The sequence below is a fragment of the Vanellus vanellus genome, assembly GCF_965231255.1.
Source record: "Vanellus vanellus genome assembly, chromosome: 2".
Classification (NCBI taxonomy): Eukaryota; Metazoa; Chordata; class Aves; order Charadriiformes; family Charadriidae; genus Vanellus; species Vanellus vanellus.
The window spans coordinates 19,510,347-19,524,744 of record NC_138906.1 but is presented as its reverse complement, the minus strand read 5'-3'; the positions used below and the strand labels follow the sequence as shown (position 1 = coordinate 19,524,744).

The 14,398-nt window shown below is 39.9% G+C and overlaps 1 protein-coding gene across 1 annotated transcript in view; it reads left to right on the top strand.

Annotated features, from left to right (window-relative positions):
* GPR158 (G protein-coupled receptor 158) overlaps positions 1-10,915 on the top strand; it is a gene marked incomplete at its 5' end in the record, with an annotated part of 208,907 nt that extends 197,992 nt beyond the window's left edge. Inside the window, 4 exons of the mRNA XM_082499677.1 lie at positions 2,056-2,194; positions 6,436-6,541; positions 8,504-8,650; positions 9,414-10,915. Coding sequence (XP_082355803.1) covers positions 2,056-2,194; positions 6,436-6,541; positions 8,504-8,650; positions 9,414-10,868 — 1,847 coding nt within the window. The 3' untranslated portion in view covers positions 10,869-10,915. The remainder of the gene's footprint in view (positions 1-2,055; positions 2,195-6,435; positions 6,542-8,503; positions 8,651-9,413) is intronic.
* Between the last annotated feature and the right edge of the window lie 3,483 nt (positions 10,916-14,398).

Below are 14,398 nucleotides of genomic sequence, written 5' to 3'. Positions count from 1 at the left end.
TCCTGTGTCGGTATTTTTTAAAAAACAGAGTAATAGACTTCAGTGTTAGCATATCTAATTATCTAGGAATGAAATGGAAGTAGCAGCCAGTTTGCCCAAGCAGTGCGTGTATGGGGGAAAGACACCTGCTTATGTGCTTTTGTGGAGCTCAAAACCAGGCTGGGACACATAATTTCAGAAGATTCATACCATGCCTTTTTCATATTGACACTCAGTAACGTCTGAAGCCAAACTATTAAAGTCAAAAGGTTTATTATTGTTGGGATTTTGGTGAGGAAGAACACAAAAGTAGCAGCACGTGTGGATTATGCCTTTTCAGATGTTTATTTTTATGTAACTGGTAAAACTGCTGGGTTTATGTAGGATATGCTCTGGTAAAAATGGTGGTCTTAAAGCTAGGCAATCTATTTTTGGTAAAAGTAAGAAGCATGTAGAGTGCTGTTCAGAGTTCAACCTAAACTCTTATCAGAGCACAGAGATCTATGTAACTGAATTCATTTTAATTTTATCCAAACTTGTATCTTACTGATTTTAGCTGAGATTCATAGCAAAATTAGAAGTTTTGAAATGCTATAACAGTATAATATAGCTAATCTACAGCAGTTATGGACTATTAAAGTGGAGGAACCAGAGGACCTGTTCTCATGAGATATCCAGTGCAGATTGTAGAATCATAGAATCATAGAATGGTTTGGGTTGGAAGGGACCTGAAAGATCATCTAGTTCCACCCCCCTTGCCACTAGACCAGCTTGCTCCAAGCCCCATCCAACCTGGCCTTGAACACCTGCAGGGATGGGACCTCCACAACTTCTCTGGGCAACCTGTGCCAATGTCTCACCACTCTCACAGTAAAGAATTTCTTCCTAGTATCTAATCTAAATCTACCCTGTTTCAATTTAAAACCGTGTTAAAATTTGTGTCCTTATCCAAACCAGACCCATAACGATTTGCTGATCACTACCATAGGGTGATGTCACTGATCACCAGTTCTGGCTACAGAACAATAACAAGTATTGGCAAAAATAAGTATGAAAAAGAATTCATTTTCTATTATACTATATTTGCAGTTTTTACTGCAAAATTCAACAAGGCAAAAGCAGTGTATGAGTAACAATGGGATCACACTCAATTTCTGAAGCTGGTTCAGAGCAGTGTCAGCATTGCAGGGGTCTATCATGGAATTGCATGTTGCTGAATAGGCTCAACCACTTCCAACCATCATCAACCCAGACTGCAAGGCGAGAGGCGCAGGCGCCAGCTCTACTCGTAGTTACATGGCAGAGCTGTGGGGTTTTTTTTCTGGAAGGAGAGGTTTTTCAAAATTATTTAATTTGGATCCAAAGCAAAATGATGTCACAGCAGACTGTCTACTGGAAACTGAAGTCAGAGTACTGCCGGGATGAGTTATCTCTAACAGGATAGTTTAAGCTGATCCTGACCCTTTACTCCTTCTCCTTCCTTCCTTTACTCATTTTTCTCCTAACAACACGTCATTTGTTGTAATTACATTAGGCCCTCAGAAATGACTCATCACATTATGGGCAGCAGCTGAATTAACTATCATGAACAGGGGAAATTTTTTAACCCAAAATACATTGTTATATCTGAGTTATAAACCTTTGAAATGAAACTATTGTTTTAAAAAACTTGTGGTCTAGTAGTAGCAGCAGTATCTGCCTCTATAACAAGAACCAGAGCTACAAATAAAAAGACTTGTTATTTTAAGTCAAACTTCTATAGCACCAATTTGAAAAACAAGCAAGACATTATTAGGCATTGCCTTAAAGTTTGTCAATTGAAAAGCTGAAACACCAGGAGTGCAAAGGTTCCTGATCTGAAAAAAAGTGTGTAACATGAAAACCAAACGTATCATGTGCAGTGACAATATCTGAAAAGAGTTTCAATGCCTATGTGTGTACATATATCCATGTATGAGTGTATACTGTCTTTGCATAGATACTCACACATACAGAAGATACTATAGTACTTCAAATTTCCTTCCTTTTTCATATATAAAACTAATTGCAAATTATTTCTTTTTGTTCTTCTCACAGCTGAATTTTTATTCCTCTTGTGGGGTGTTTATCTCTGCTATGCAGTGCGGACAGTCCCATCAGCATTTCATGAGCCACGTTATATGGCTGTTGCAGTTCACAATGAGCTCATTATCTCTGCTATATTCCATACAATTAGGCAAGTGATCTGTAGATCTAGTAATTAACTATTTATCTTTCAGGTTTCATATGGTGCAACTTAAAATGGGTGAATGGGAGAGGATGCATAATGGCAGGTCTCATAAATATTTAATTCTGCAAATTAAGTGATTACTAAACTTAAAACTGTTCCCATAGGATTCAAAAATATGTACAGTCAACTTGTTAATTGTATAATTAGGGATATTTTTTTCAGTTTAGCTAGCTGATATGTTTTTGGGTCAAAGTTCAGTATATATGATAAATTAGATATAATAAAACTACTGTCTGTCTTCAGTCATCTGCATACTGCTCACTGGTTTGTATCCCTAGAAAAGCAGCAGGTAAGAATGTCGGTTTATATGAACTTTTCCTGGTGTGTAACAGATTGGCAAGGTGCAGCTGTATGTTAAGATAATTTTACTGTTTTCTGCATGAAACATAGTGTTTTATATGCTGACATAAAAAATTGTTCTGCATATGATGCTGTAACAGTAATATAAAGCACGTGTTTTCTTATAAAGTTTATAATGAGCTCTACATTTCATACTTTCAGAGTTAGTATTAGTAACTAGAGTTAGTTAATTATTAGAGTAGTAAGAAATAAATACGGGTCTTTGCCAGAGCTTCATGAAAATTACTATATACGCCTTTTCTACAGAGTACACTGTAAAAATGAATTGGTCCTAGAAAAGTCAAAATAGCAAGATAGCATGAATTTCATCTCATGCTGTAAGAGATTCTTATGACTTTCTTATGACATTCTTACACCTTCCTTTGCCTCCTGGCAGACCTTATCTACTGAGAATATTTTTTTTTCACATTGCTTCATTGACAGTCTTCAAATACTCTTCTCTGTTCCGTAGTCTGTCTTGGAACTCACATTTCTCTCTGCCTTCTTGATGTTTGCTTCCATGAGGCATCGTTTCTTTCTGAGTAAACATCAGCAAAGCAAATCTTTCATCTCTACTCCTTCCAGGTGCTCTTTTCCCCTAACATTGTTATGAAGTTTGGTGCGCTTTTCAGGCTTGCAACTTGTTGTTTCCTTCACTTTCTCCTAACCCCATATGTCAGCATCCACATAGTCTCAAAATCTTCTTTACTCCCTAATGCAAACATCCCTAAAAATAATGTTTAGAATCTGTATTTGATGGAAGCATTTTTCTTTTCATTCTTGATGGATATAAAATTCAATTGCAATACTTTTGAATTTGTTATAACTAATATGACAGCTTCTCAGTCAAAATTTTCCCCCATTGATTAATGTTCCTAAACCATATGTTGGGCCAGGTTAGAAGATACAGGTCAGTGCATAAGGAGAGCTATTATGTTGACTGCAAGTTTCTTTTAACAGTAGGACAGAATGAAAGTAATCTTTGATTAAAGAGAGGGGGAAAGGGGAAAATGTGGCATTTTAATACATGCCTTATGAAGGAGACACAAAAGGGTCTTTCAGTTTATCCTAGTGAGTGTCCTGTTTCTTCAGCCTAAGGTCTGCTGGTTTTGTTCTTCCTTCTTTTAAAAAAGAAAAATATTACATTTTATATTGATTCTTTGCCCTCTGTCTCATATGTGCTGGTTTGTTGAAGAAATATCATGTACTGTTTATGAATAGGAATGAGTAAAATGCACTGGAAGTACATGATCCCTCCTGAGATTATGCCCATTTCCATATACACAGGTCTTAATCCCGTCTCTTTGAAGTTCATATTTCCTTACTTTTTTTTTTTTTTTCCACTTCTGTCTTCCCTGCCAAGTTCTGGATGTAGCTGAAAAATCGGAAATGTAAGACTCAGATTTATATGACATATCTGAGTTGTCATGAAGTTGAAAGCACTGGAGCCTTGAAGGACACCTGCTATTACAAGGCAGCCATCCAGTCTGAAAACTCCCGAAGCTCATGTAAGATTGATGTGAGCGCTAAATAAAATCATGAACTGTTTGCATTTTGTTTTCTTTTAAAACTATTATTCCCATTTCAGAAACACAGGATGCTTTATCTTCAGATCAGCATAGCATTAAATTCCTGCATTGCTCTTTCTCTTGTATTACTGAGAAAAACAAAATTTATGTGGAAAAAGTCTCATTTGAGTAGAAACCCCATCTTTGATAGGTTTGAATGGCTACTACAAATGCTATTTTGTTTTCAGGGGTACGGTGTGGATATCTTAATTAGTCAAGGTTTCACACATAAAACAAGCAAAAAGCCTCCACAGAATTTGGGGATTGGAGCTGTTAAGGGGTAGCCGAAACTGGTGGGCATCGGGACCTGGGAGCTTTCTCCTGTCTCTTCTGATGGATGTGGCTGCTGCTGTTTGTGTTTGCTGGTGTAGCCAGGCTGAGCACATCCGCTACGGGTGCAACACATGGCTGGCCACAGGGACCGGCACAGGTCCAACATGTACAGCCTGGTCCTGTTCCTCCTCTGCAGCTGATCAGGTTCACTAATGAAACGTGCACCCTGTGTAAGTTCGCAAGGACACTACATTGTCCAGACCTTCAAATATGAGCACAGTCCTTAAGCCAATCTAATCTCAGGGTTTGGGGCCCCGTACTCAGTCATGGGCTGAGACCTTGGGTCTTCTCAGATGCGGGTCTCCCACACGCTGGCTACTCCAGCCTGAAGTTTGCTCATGACTTGCACATGCACACATGCACAGCATAGAGAGTGAGATCACACGGAAGTTGGGAGAAGGATTTAATGAGAAGACAGGAGATATTGCAGTGATCAGGCACAGAGCTCGGTCGGTGATAACTTGCTTACATACCACTAGCCCCTTTTATCCCCCCTTCTTTACAAGCTTGTTCTTTCCCCACCTACCTTAGCCCCTCTCTGTCTCTGTCCTTGTCTTTTCCTAAATAAACAGCTCACCCCTCGTTACTTTTTTCCTGTTGATCCCAGTTTTGCTCCATCTGTACTCAAATTTGGTATTTCTGATATCATTAGCTAGGTAATCACAGCCTTATACGCTGTTACGGATACGGTTACAAGGGTACCGCTGACCTTGGAAGTTCTACTCCCCCAAAGGCCCCTCGGTGCTACCCTCCAATTACCTGTGAATTATCTTGGCCAACTTTCAAATGAACTCCCCGTTAACCACATGTGATATCTTGCCATCCCTCACAGCACTGTCTGTAACTTTTGTTCACTTTTCGCTCTTTTTTGTTATATCCAGCAGTTTCTCGTGTCATCTTCAATAGTTCTCATGTTGTGTTCAGTTAGCTAAACCTCAACATGAGCCTCTTTGTATCCCTGCATACCTCAACAGCAACATCTCTGTAAGAAATAATTCTAATATTTTATTGTGTTCATGAAACATTTCGTTTACAAAGTATTAATCAAGAAACGATGACTGTATTATTATGGCGTATAAACCAGTGTTTCATGCCAGGCTATTTCTGTTAACAAAAGCTTCTGCAAAATGTGCATCTGTAGACTTGGATAAGTTGCAAATGTCATTTCTATCTGAATGATTTTTGTAAACCTGCGAATTACAAGCCAGTGGTACATCCATTCATCCATTGCGCTGCTTGCCATTTCTGTCTTTGGGAGCTCACGAAAGCAGACAAGCCAAGCATGCTCCAGCTAGCTTTAACCGCAGGGCTTGTTCTACCGCTCTTTTAGAAAGCTCAGCAAGGAATTGCTTCATTCGGGGGGCTCAGCCACTCATTCCCTCGCATTCGCAGGGCTCCTGGGCCCTGCCGTCCTGCAATCAAGACCATTTCTCTGCTCCCCGCTAAAATGCATTTCAGCTCAGTTCCCTCTTTGATGGCTTATCAGCCGCACTCTGTAGCTGCGATCTATGGACATCCTGTATTTTTGAAGTGCACTGCAATTTATCATAGTACATGTGCTTACTTAACCTAAAATCATCCGTTCAGATCCTTAATGTGTGTAAACTGCCGTAACTCAGTTCAGGTCAAAGACACTGTGACAATATAAAGATCAAAAAAAACAGCTAAATAGAGTGAGAATGATGGAATAAGCAATATCCTTTAAGGTCCGTTGTTTCTCTTCGTATATTGTTTTGGCTTGTTTTGTTGTTATTTTGGAGTTGTTTTGAAAGTGTGGTATGTAAGTAAAGCATGTGGATGTAATTTTTAGTCTGTATGAAAGCAGTACCGAACAAACCGAGTTGTGTTTGGCCTTTCAATGAAAAGAATCCTAAGGAATATTAAAACTGTTAAATCTAATGTACTGGAGAAAAGGCAGTGAATTGCAACCCTGAATTCTGTTTTCAGATTCATTCTTGCTTCAAGACTTCAGTCTGACTGGATGCTGATGCTGTTCTTTGCACACACACACTTGACTGTGACAGTCACTGTTGGGCTACTTCTGATCCCTAAGGTATTCGAGTCTCCTGTCTCTTTTCTTTTGCCAAGACTGAGGAAGATAAATGTTATCATGCAGAAGCAATGCTTTATAAAATTAGCAAGCAACTGATAGAAAAGGAAGATGTAAACTTTGGCTCTGTTACTTAAAAAGGTGTATATTTTTTTATTTTAAAAACTCTTAATACATTTTCAAAGATACTGTCTTTCAGCTTCCAAAATTAACGGGTTTTAAAGTACTTAAAATTTTGATGTGATTAATACAAGAAAGAAAGAATCCTGCCCAACAATGCTTATTTCGGGTATTTGGGGGACCACGCTGCTGCCAGAGTTAGCCGAGATCAGACAAAGAGTTTAGGTGAGGGGATAGAAAGACTAGGATGGACTGTTAAATAAAACCGGAATGAGGAGCTTTGACTAGCCATGAGATAGAGAGGTTGGCATTTAAACCGGGCAGTGGTTACAGGCTGAAAAAGGAGAGGCTTTTGTGAGTTAGAGCCAGGGACGGACAAACGCTGTATACAGAGACAGACGTGGCTTATGATATGGAGCCAGGTGCGGTGCTGGGTGAGAAGATGAGTGTGCGTGGGACACGAGAAGATGGAGGATGACAGGAGGCAGGGAAGAGAAGAGACAGAGCTCTGAGCACTGCGGCACACCTCCTCTCAGGTGCTGGGAGCGACTCAACAATATATCAGTCTCACCACAGGCAGGAGGACCGCAGGCAGCTCCGCCTGTCTCTAGCACCAGTCCACAGGATTTGAATGAAGCTTTCATCTTAGCCAGTGCCCCAGCAAAGCGAATCATTTTATAATGGCTTTTGAAATGACCAATAATATTAATCAAGGAGTCACGAGTCAAAGAGAACAGTAAAGGTGAAAGCTACACATGAAGGAAGGACACTAAGCAGTTCCAGCTGATGCAACTCAGGTTAATGAAGCTGCTATTTCTGTCTTTTGCCCATGCGTCAGATCACAATGTGCTGATAACTGTCAAATACACAGTCAGAAACAGTTAAACAGTCATAACAAGGGGATGCATTGATGCAGCCTTAATACTGAATAACCTTGTTTTATTTTAAATTACTTTTCTGGTCTTTAGCAATAATCTTACTGGTTTATATTTTATATTCATTCACTTTATTGTATGTCTTCAAAGTTGTCTTTCTAGACTAACCTAGAAAATTTGTTGACCGTTCTGAAGCTGTCTCATAACTACTGATCAACATTTCCATTTTTAACTTATTGTCTATGTAACACTACGCAGACTTATCTTCCAGCATGACAAAGAATTCGGGCAATCAAGAGAAGATTCACAAGGTTTAGTTCCATTCATAAAGTTCTGAGGCCAGATGACTGAGTGGACAATAGTAACTACAGATGAATGAATTAGTATGAATAAATAAATAGCTGACAACCTCTCTCCAACTCTTGAGCTGAGCATTTGCTAAAACTTAAGAGATTAACTTGTCTCCTTTTTTATTTGTTTCCTTTTTTTTTTCCTTTTTTTTTTTTTTGCCACCTCATCTCTTCCTTTTCAGGGTTAGGATCTGAAATGGGAGAATTGCATTCTGCAGGATTATTCAACAGTATGGAATATAAAATACGGACTTTTGGTTTTAGCAGCCTAATTGGAAATACTGGCTGAAGTTCTATTTCCATCCTAGCTTAATTTAAATGCAATGTGAAGAGGTTCAAATAAGCATCAGAATAAGTGGGGTTTATTTTCCTTATGCAAATCTCTAAGATTTATCAAGTTAAGCTATCATTAATAAGAGTTCCTGCCATACATTACTGATATTCTATAGGACACTACTTATGCCAGCAGTGCCTGTAGCAAGTATTTTGAGCTCAGAAAATCACATGAAATCCATAGAAGGATTTTTGTGTCATAAAGACTATTGATGTAAACTCTTACAGTGATGTGAAGTAAACTTTTGCACTGATGGCAACATCTTTTTTATGAATACTTATTGCAGTTTTCACATTCAAGCAATAACCCAAGAGATGATATAGCTACAGAAGCTTATGAAGATGAGCTTGATATGGGTCGATCTGGGTCCTATCTGAACAGCAGTATCAATTCGGCATGGAGTGAACATAGTTTGGATCCTGAAGATATTCGGGTATATATAACTCAAATAGCATTTATTTTCAAGAACAACACGTTTTCCTACAAGTAAACTCTGAATTGCATCCATTTGACTTTTTTGCAGATGTTAGCTGAAACAGGCCAGCTTAGGTCTCTCGAATTTTGTAGTATCAGGTCATGTAAAATTTCATGGAAAATATTCACTAGCGTGAAGAGAAGCTGCATTATTAGTTGTAGTAAAAGTCATACTGAAGGCTACAGAGGAAGAATCATCCACAGCAAGAACTGTTTATCAGTTCACATAGGCTCCTCGAGTTATCTTGAATTGCAAACAAGATTTGGTGTCAGTGTGATTAGTCATTTGTATGTAACATATACGTAACTATCCATAACTATATAACATAAAATTTTAAAAACACGTGATTACGAGAAAAAAATACTTTATTCCTTACATGATAAAAGGGCTTATGTTCCCAGAATAAAGGGTAGCTAGAGAGTTCAGCAGGAAAGCACACACCACAGCATTGTGAAATGTGAAACATACAGCATGAATGTCCATGAATTGTGCATGCTGGATGATGCACAGCTGTGGAAGGTAACATGTTTGTGCACAAGGGTTGAACTTGTTTTTAAAGTGGAAAAAAGTGGAATTCAAGTTGATGGAGAAACAGCATATTCAAGAATTAGAAAAGACAGTGAAATAAGTTTAATGCCATTTTTAGAGCAATGGGTAGTGCATTTATCAGTCTGCTTGTTTGACTGTACCTGCTAGTTTTGCCATTCACTTTGTTTTGCAGGATGAGTTGAAGAAACTATATGCCCAGCTTGAAATCTATAAAAGGAAAAAGATGATTGCTAATAACCCACATCTTCAGAAAAAAAGGTGCTCTAAAAAGGGCTTGGGGCGCTCAATAATGCGACGTATTACAGAAATCCCCGAGACGGTCACCAGGCAGTGCTCCAGGGACGAGAAGGACCTGATGGAGCACAGCGCCGTGAAGAACACGGCCACGCTGAGAAAAAACACACAGGATTCCACGAGTTCTGCAAAGCCAAAAGAAGAGACTTTGAAAAACAGAGTCTTTTCATTAAAAAAGTCCCACAGCACTTATGATCATGTTAGGGATCAAACAGAAGAACCAAATAGCTTAACTACAGAAAGCACAGAAGTTATAGCCGCTGAGAATTCGCTTCTGGATTCCTTGAATGGTAACAAATTAACCAAAAATGCTTCTGAAAAAGTTGAAGCTGTCTCCACTGAATCAGTCCCTTTGGTGTGCAAATCAGTAAGTGCACATAACTTAAGTGCCGACAAGAAGCCTCTGCATCCAAGAACGTCTGTGTTACAAAAATCCCTCAGTGTTATTGCTAGTGCCAAGGAAAAGACTCTGGGACTAACGGGTAAAACACAAAGTCTAGAAGAAAGCGCTAAATCTCAGAAATCTCAGCAGAAGGGTAAGGAGGCCAGCAAAAAGCACTCAGCCTCCGATAAAGGGGAGCATAAGGATTCCCACCGGAAGAACTCTACCCAGTCTGAGGAAACAAAGAAAACCCATAAATCTGGAATTATGAAACAGCAAAGGGTTAGTCAAACACCTGCAAATCCTGACACAGGCCCAGGTAAGTCACTGCACAAGGACAATTTCGACATAGGAGAAGTTTGTCCTTGGGAGATATATGACCAAACTCCTGGTCCTGTGCCTTCTGACTCTAAAGTTCAAAAACACGTGTCTATTGCTTCCTCAGAGCCAGAGAAAAACCACCCTTCCCAATCAAAGGGGAAGTCTCATCATAAGCTGAAGACACCTGAAGGTTATCAACAGTCAATTCAAAAGAGCTCAGAGAAGGTGGAGGCAGCCACTCGGGAGACACAAGAGCAGCAGGTCTTTGAAAATGAGAAAAAACAGTCAAATTCCAAGTCTCAGGTCTCCCCTGGGCTGAAGTGTGAGAATGTTAATAGATATGCACCTAAAGCCTGTGCTGGGGAGCGGGAGGAGCCACCCCAGAAAGCAGCAGAAAAGGAAAACCTTAATAAATTGGCGGAACAGGAAAAAAATGTCTCTTCCGAGGGAAACGTGCTTTCATCTGACTCCCATAAGCCAAGTAGTTACTTACAGCAACCTTTAGCATCTCGTGCTGAAGTCTGCCCTTGGGAGTATGATACACCAGATTTACCAAATGCAGAAAGAAGTGTAGCTTTATCGAACACCTCTGCTATAAGTGCAAATAAAACAGCAACACCTCGAAAATAAGAGGCTTTTGGACTGAGGAGAGTAGCAACATTGAGAAGAAAGACAACATGAAAGACAGAGGGGACTTAGGCCAAAAGCATCTGAAATTCCTAAGGAGCATCACTTAAATCAAGGGAATCAGCACTACAAATAAGTAGGAGTTAAGCAAAGTAAATTATCATTAATGTTGTTATTATTTATTTGCTGAGTGCCAACAATGTGGTTAGCAGTGCCCAGAATATGGTCCCTGCTCCAAGGATTTTACTGTGTCAATGAAAGAAACCTGCCTTTGTGAAATCACTTCTCTTTTAAAAGAAAAAAAATACGGTGGTAACAAATGCACAGTGTAGATCTTAACTGAGTTATTTCTGAATGCCGCAACTGGCTTTAACTTGCCCTTGGGACTTTAAAGATCCAGCAGAAGTAGGGCACAGAAAATGTCCTGATGGCAAAAAGGGGTATCAATGAGCAGCTTATTAAAATGACGACTTTTCACTTTACATATTTAATCTAGATAGCACTGCTAACTCAATGCATCCCAAAAATACATTTTATATAATGATTGCTCTCATTTTCTTATTACTGTGTGTTTAAGTACATTGTTGTGTCTCATATTAAAGCATTCCAGATTGTATAATTTTTGCAAATAACTTTGATATTATGTGACACAACAACACATTTATGCAATCTGCAGATACTTTCTTCTAATCGCAAGTTAAAATACCTGCTATAGACTTTTGGTTTATATATAAAATTGCAGTAATCTCACTGGCTATGGAAGCCGTAATTCATATTGGGAAATTCCTTTGGGCTTTTGAGATTTTTTTTTTCCTGTGATTTATATAGTGAATTTTTTTGTTTACTCTCTGTTATTTAAATTTATAGTTTGATACTGTATTATTCAGGGGTTTTATATGCGGTAAGTTACTTGTTATGCACTTCCCTGTCAATGCTCATAGACTTTGTTAACAGTGGAAATTCAGTCGTCTTAGCTGCATATTCTGGTAAGTCTTAGGACAACTTATCTGTTGTTTGTTACTAATTGGAAAATATCATCTAACAAATCAGAATTCCTACTTTAAACATGTATAGTGATGACCTTGTTCAGTATTTCATACTGAGCATATCCTGCTAAATAAGACAAGCAAGAACGACAATGAATATACCCCAGAAATGATCACCTGTTTTACTAAAACCAGACAACCCCAGGAAATGTTTTAGCTAGCTCACATAGAACAACGGTGTACTGTTTATTCCCATTGGCAAACCTCCAAAAATTGGCCTTTAAGTGAGGAGAGAAGTCCAAAATATTACTCTTCCCCTGTATATGCAATTGTAAGAGATAGTAGGAATGGAAATGATGGCATCTCTCTCCCACTCTCCAAAATGCTTTGATTTTTTTTTATTTATTTTTGCATACATTTACAGTAAAAGTTAATGTTTAATACAGTGCTAATTTTCAGTAATAGCTACAGTCCTCATCATGCATATGAGCTTAATTCATAGATGGCCCATTCACAACTACGATCCTTAGTCATGGTACACCGTCAAGGTCTGAGGACATATTGTAAAGATTCTGAGGAGTATCACTAATAAGAAAAACCCCTCACTCATCTAAATGTGGTGCCAGTAAAGTGCTATTCACTAGAATTGGCTATATATACAGTACTCCAAAAGAACTAAAGTCCTAAAGAACTTGTGCAATTTGAGAGAAGTGATGGGATTCAGTGGAAGAACATGAAACGAGGATGATTGAATAGAATGTGTTGTTAAATATATATATAATATATATAAAATAGATATTTATATATGTTTAATATATATATAAAATGTCATATCTAATACACACATGCACATACACGTATGTAGTATAAACTGATTTTTGTGGCATCATAGAAAAAGTGGCTTAAGGTAAAATGCAATGAGCAGAGGGACTTAGACAAGGTGGGCATGAGGAGGACTTTTTTTGTCCTTTAAAAAGGACAGGAGACTATGGGCACGTCTACACTGACAGATCAAGATGGATCTGATCTTCCTCTGCGAAGCCCTAACCTGGAATGTGCCGACACCTGAGCCAGCTGGGGACCAGTCAGCTCAGGTCTCAGTCCTGTCTAAACACATTGGCCTCACTCATAAATTCTGCACGTTAGCTCCAGATTACAGTGGCCGAACTGCCCCAACCAACCTGGTTAGCCTGGACAGTGCTCAATTCCACCATGGAGACATGCTGACTTAGGTCCTTGCTACCTTGGGCTTGTCTGACTCTCCTGCCCCTCTTTTGTAGGGTGTAATTGTGGCCTAGGAGATCTGGTGTTTGCCTTCAACACACATCTACTGACCAGGACGCTTGCAGCCCAGAATCCCTGTTCACCTGGGAAAGGGAGTCAGGCATCTGAGTCCAGGTGCTTTGGACATCTGTGCACCCATCTGTCACACACAGTGCCAGTGGCATCCCACATATAGCCCAAACCCAGGTCTCTGCCTGGTGTGGATAAGAACGGAGGTTAGACCCAGTGTGCCCAGATTTGCCTTTCCCAGTCCCAGACACTAACAGGGTTCAGCAGTGGGCTTCCATCAGGTCTTCAGAGAGAAAGTGACCCTAAATTTTCCTGCATGGGAAGAAATCCATCCTGGGAACACAGCTTTCTGGGAGTCCTTAGGAGCACACTGACCCTCTGTGTAGAGATACACAACTTTAAACCTGCTGAATAGGGTGACCACCTCACACCTCTCCTACCCCTGAAGAGAAGTTCTGCAGCCCATCTCAGGGTGGTTTGTGTGAATGAGGTAGGAGGGGACAGCTTACAGCAGGCTGCCGTGACTCACTAACGGGAGTCAGCACTTTGTTGGAGCCAGGGGCTGAGGTTAGAAGTGGGCATGCATGGAGGAGTCGTGAAAGGACATGTTTGTACCTACTCGCTGCCTCTTGGAGACAGACGGTCACAAGGAGAGGGCTCCAGCCCTGGTGCCCTTGCTCATCTTGCCCTCCCTCCTTTACCACATGGCCGAGGGAGGACAGGCTGTCCCTGCCCTGCTCTGCAGCAGCCGTGTCAGGGTGCAACGTGCACCAAGGGCGAGGGGATCCACGTCAGCAAAGCATCCACACAGTACCACTGCCTCTTGCATCGTTGGCACGATCAAACCCTTCATGCATGACTGTATCTGTGCCACCCCTACCTATCTACAATTTCTTGCTTGTTTTCTTTTCCCTTTGTTTCTTTTTTAAAAGATAACTTCATTAGAAACACAGGAACAAAGCCCGTTCCTTGGCTGGTGTAGAACAGCCCAGCAAGCAAAAGAACGATGGCTGATTTACCAGGGAGGGCACTGGCTTGTAGATTCTTGTTTGGGTTTGTTTTCTTTCATCCTGACCCTTTCCTTCACTTCTTAAAAAATGTCTGTTATGGTTCTTTAGGCTTGTTGTTGTCGTCACATCTCCTAAGACTGATACAATTGGAGAACTCTCCTTTAGAAAGCAGCAAAGCTTTCCCCAGTTTATTTAGCAACTGATACTTGGGCTACAGATTCAATTGGGACTTTAAATTATTTCG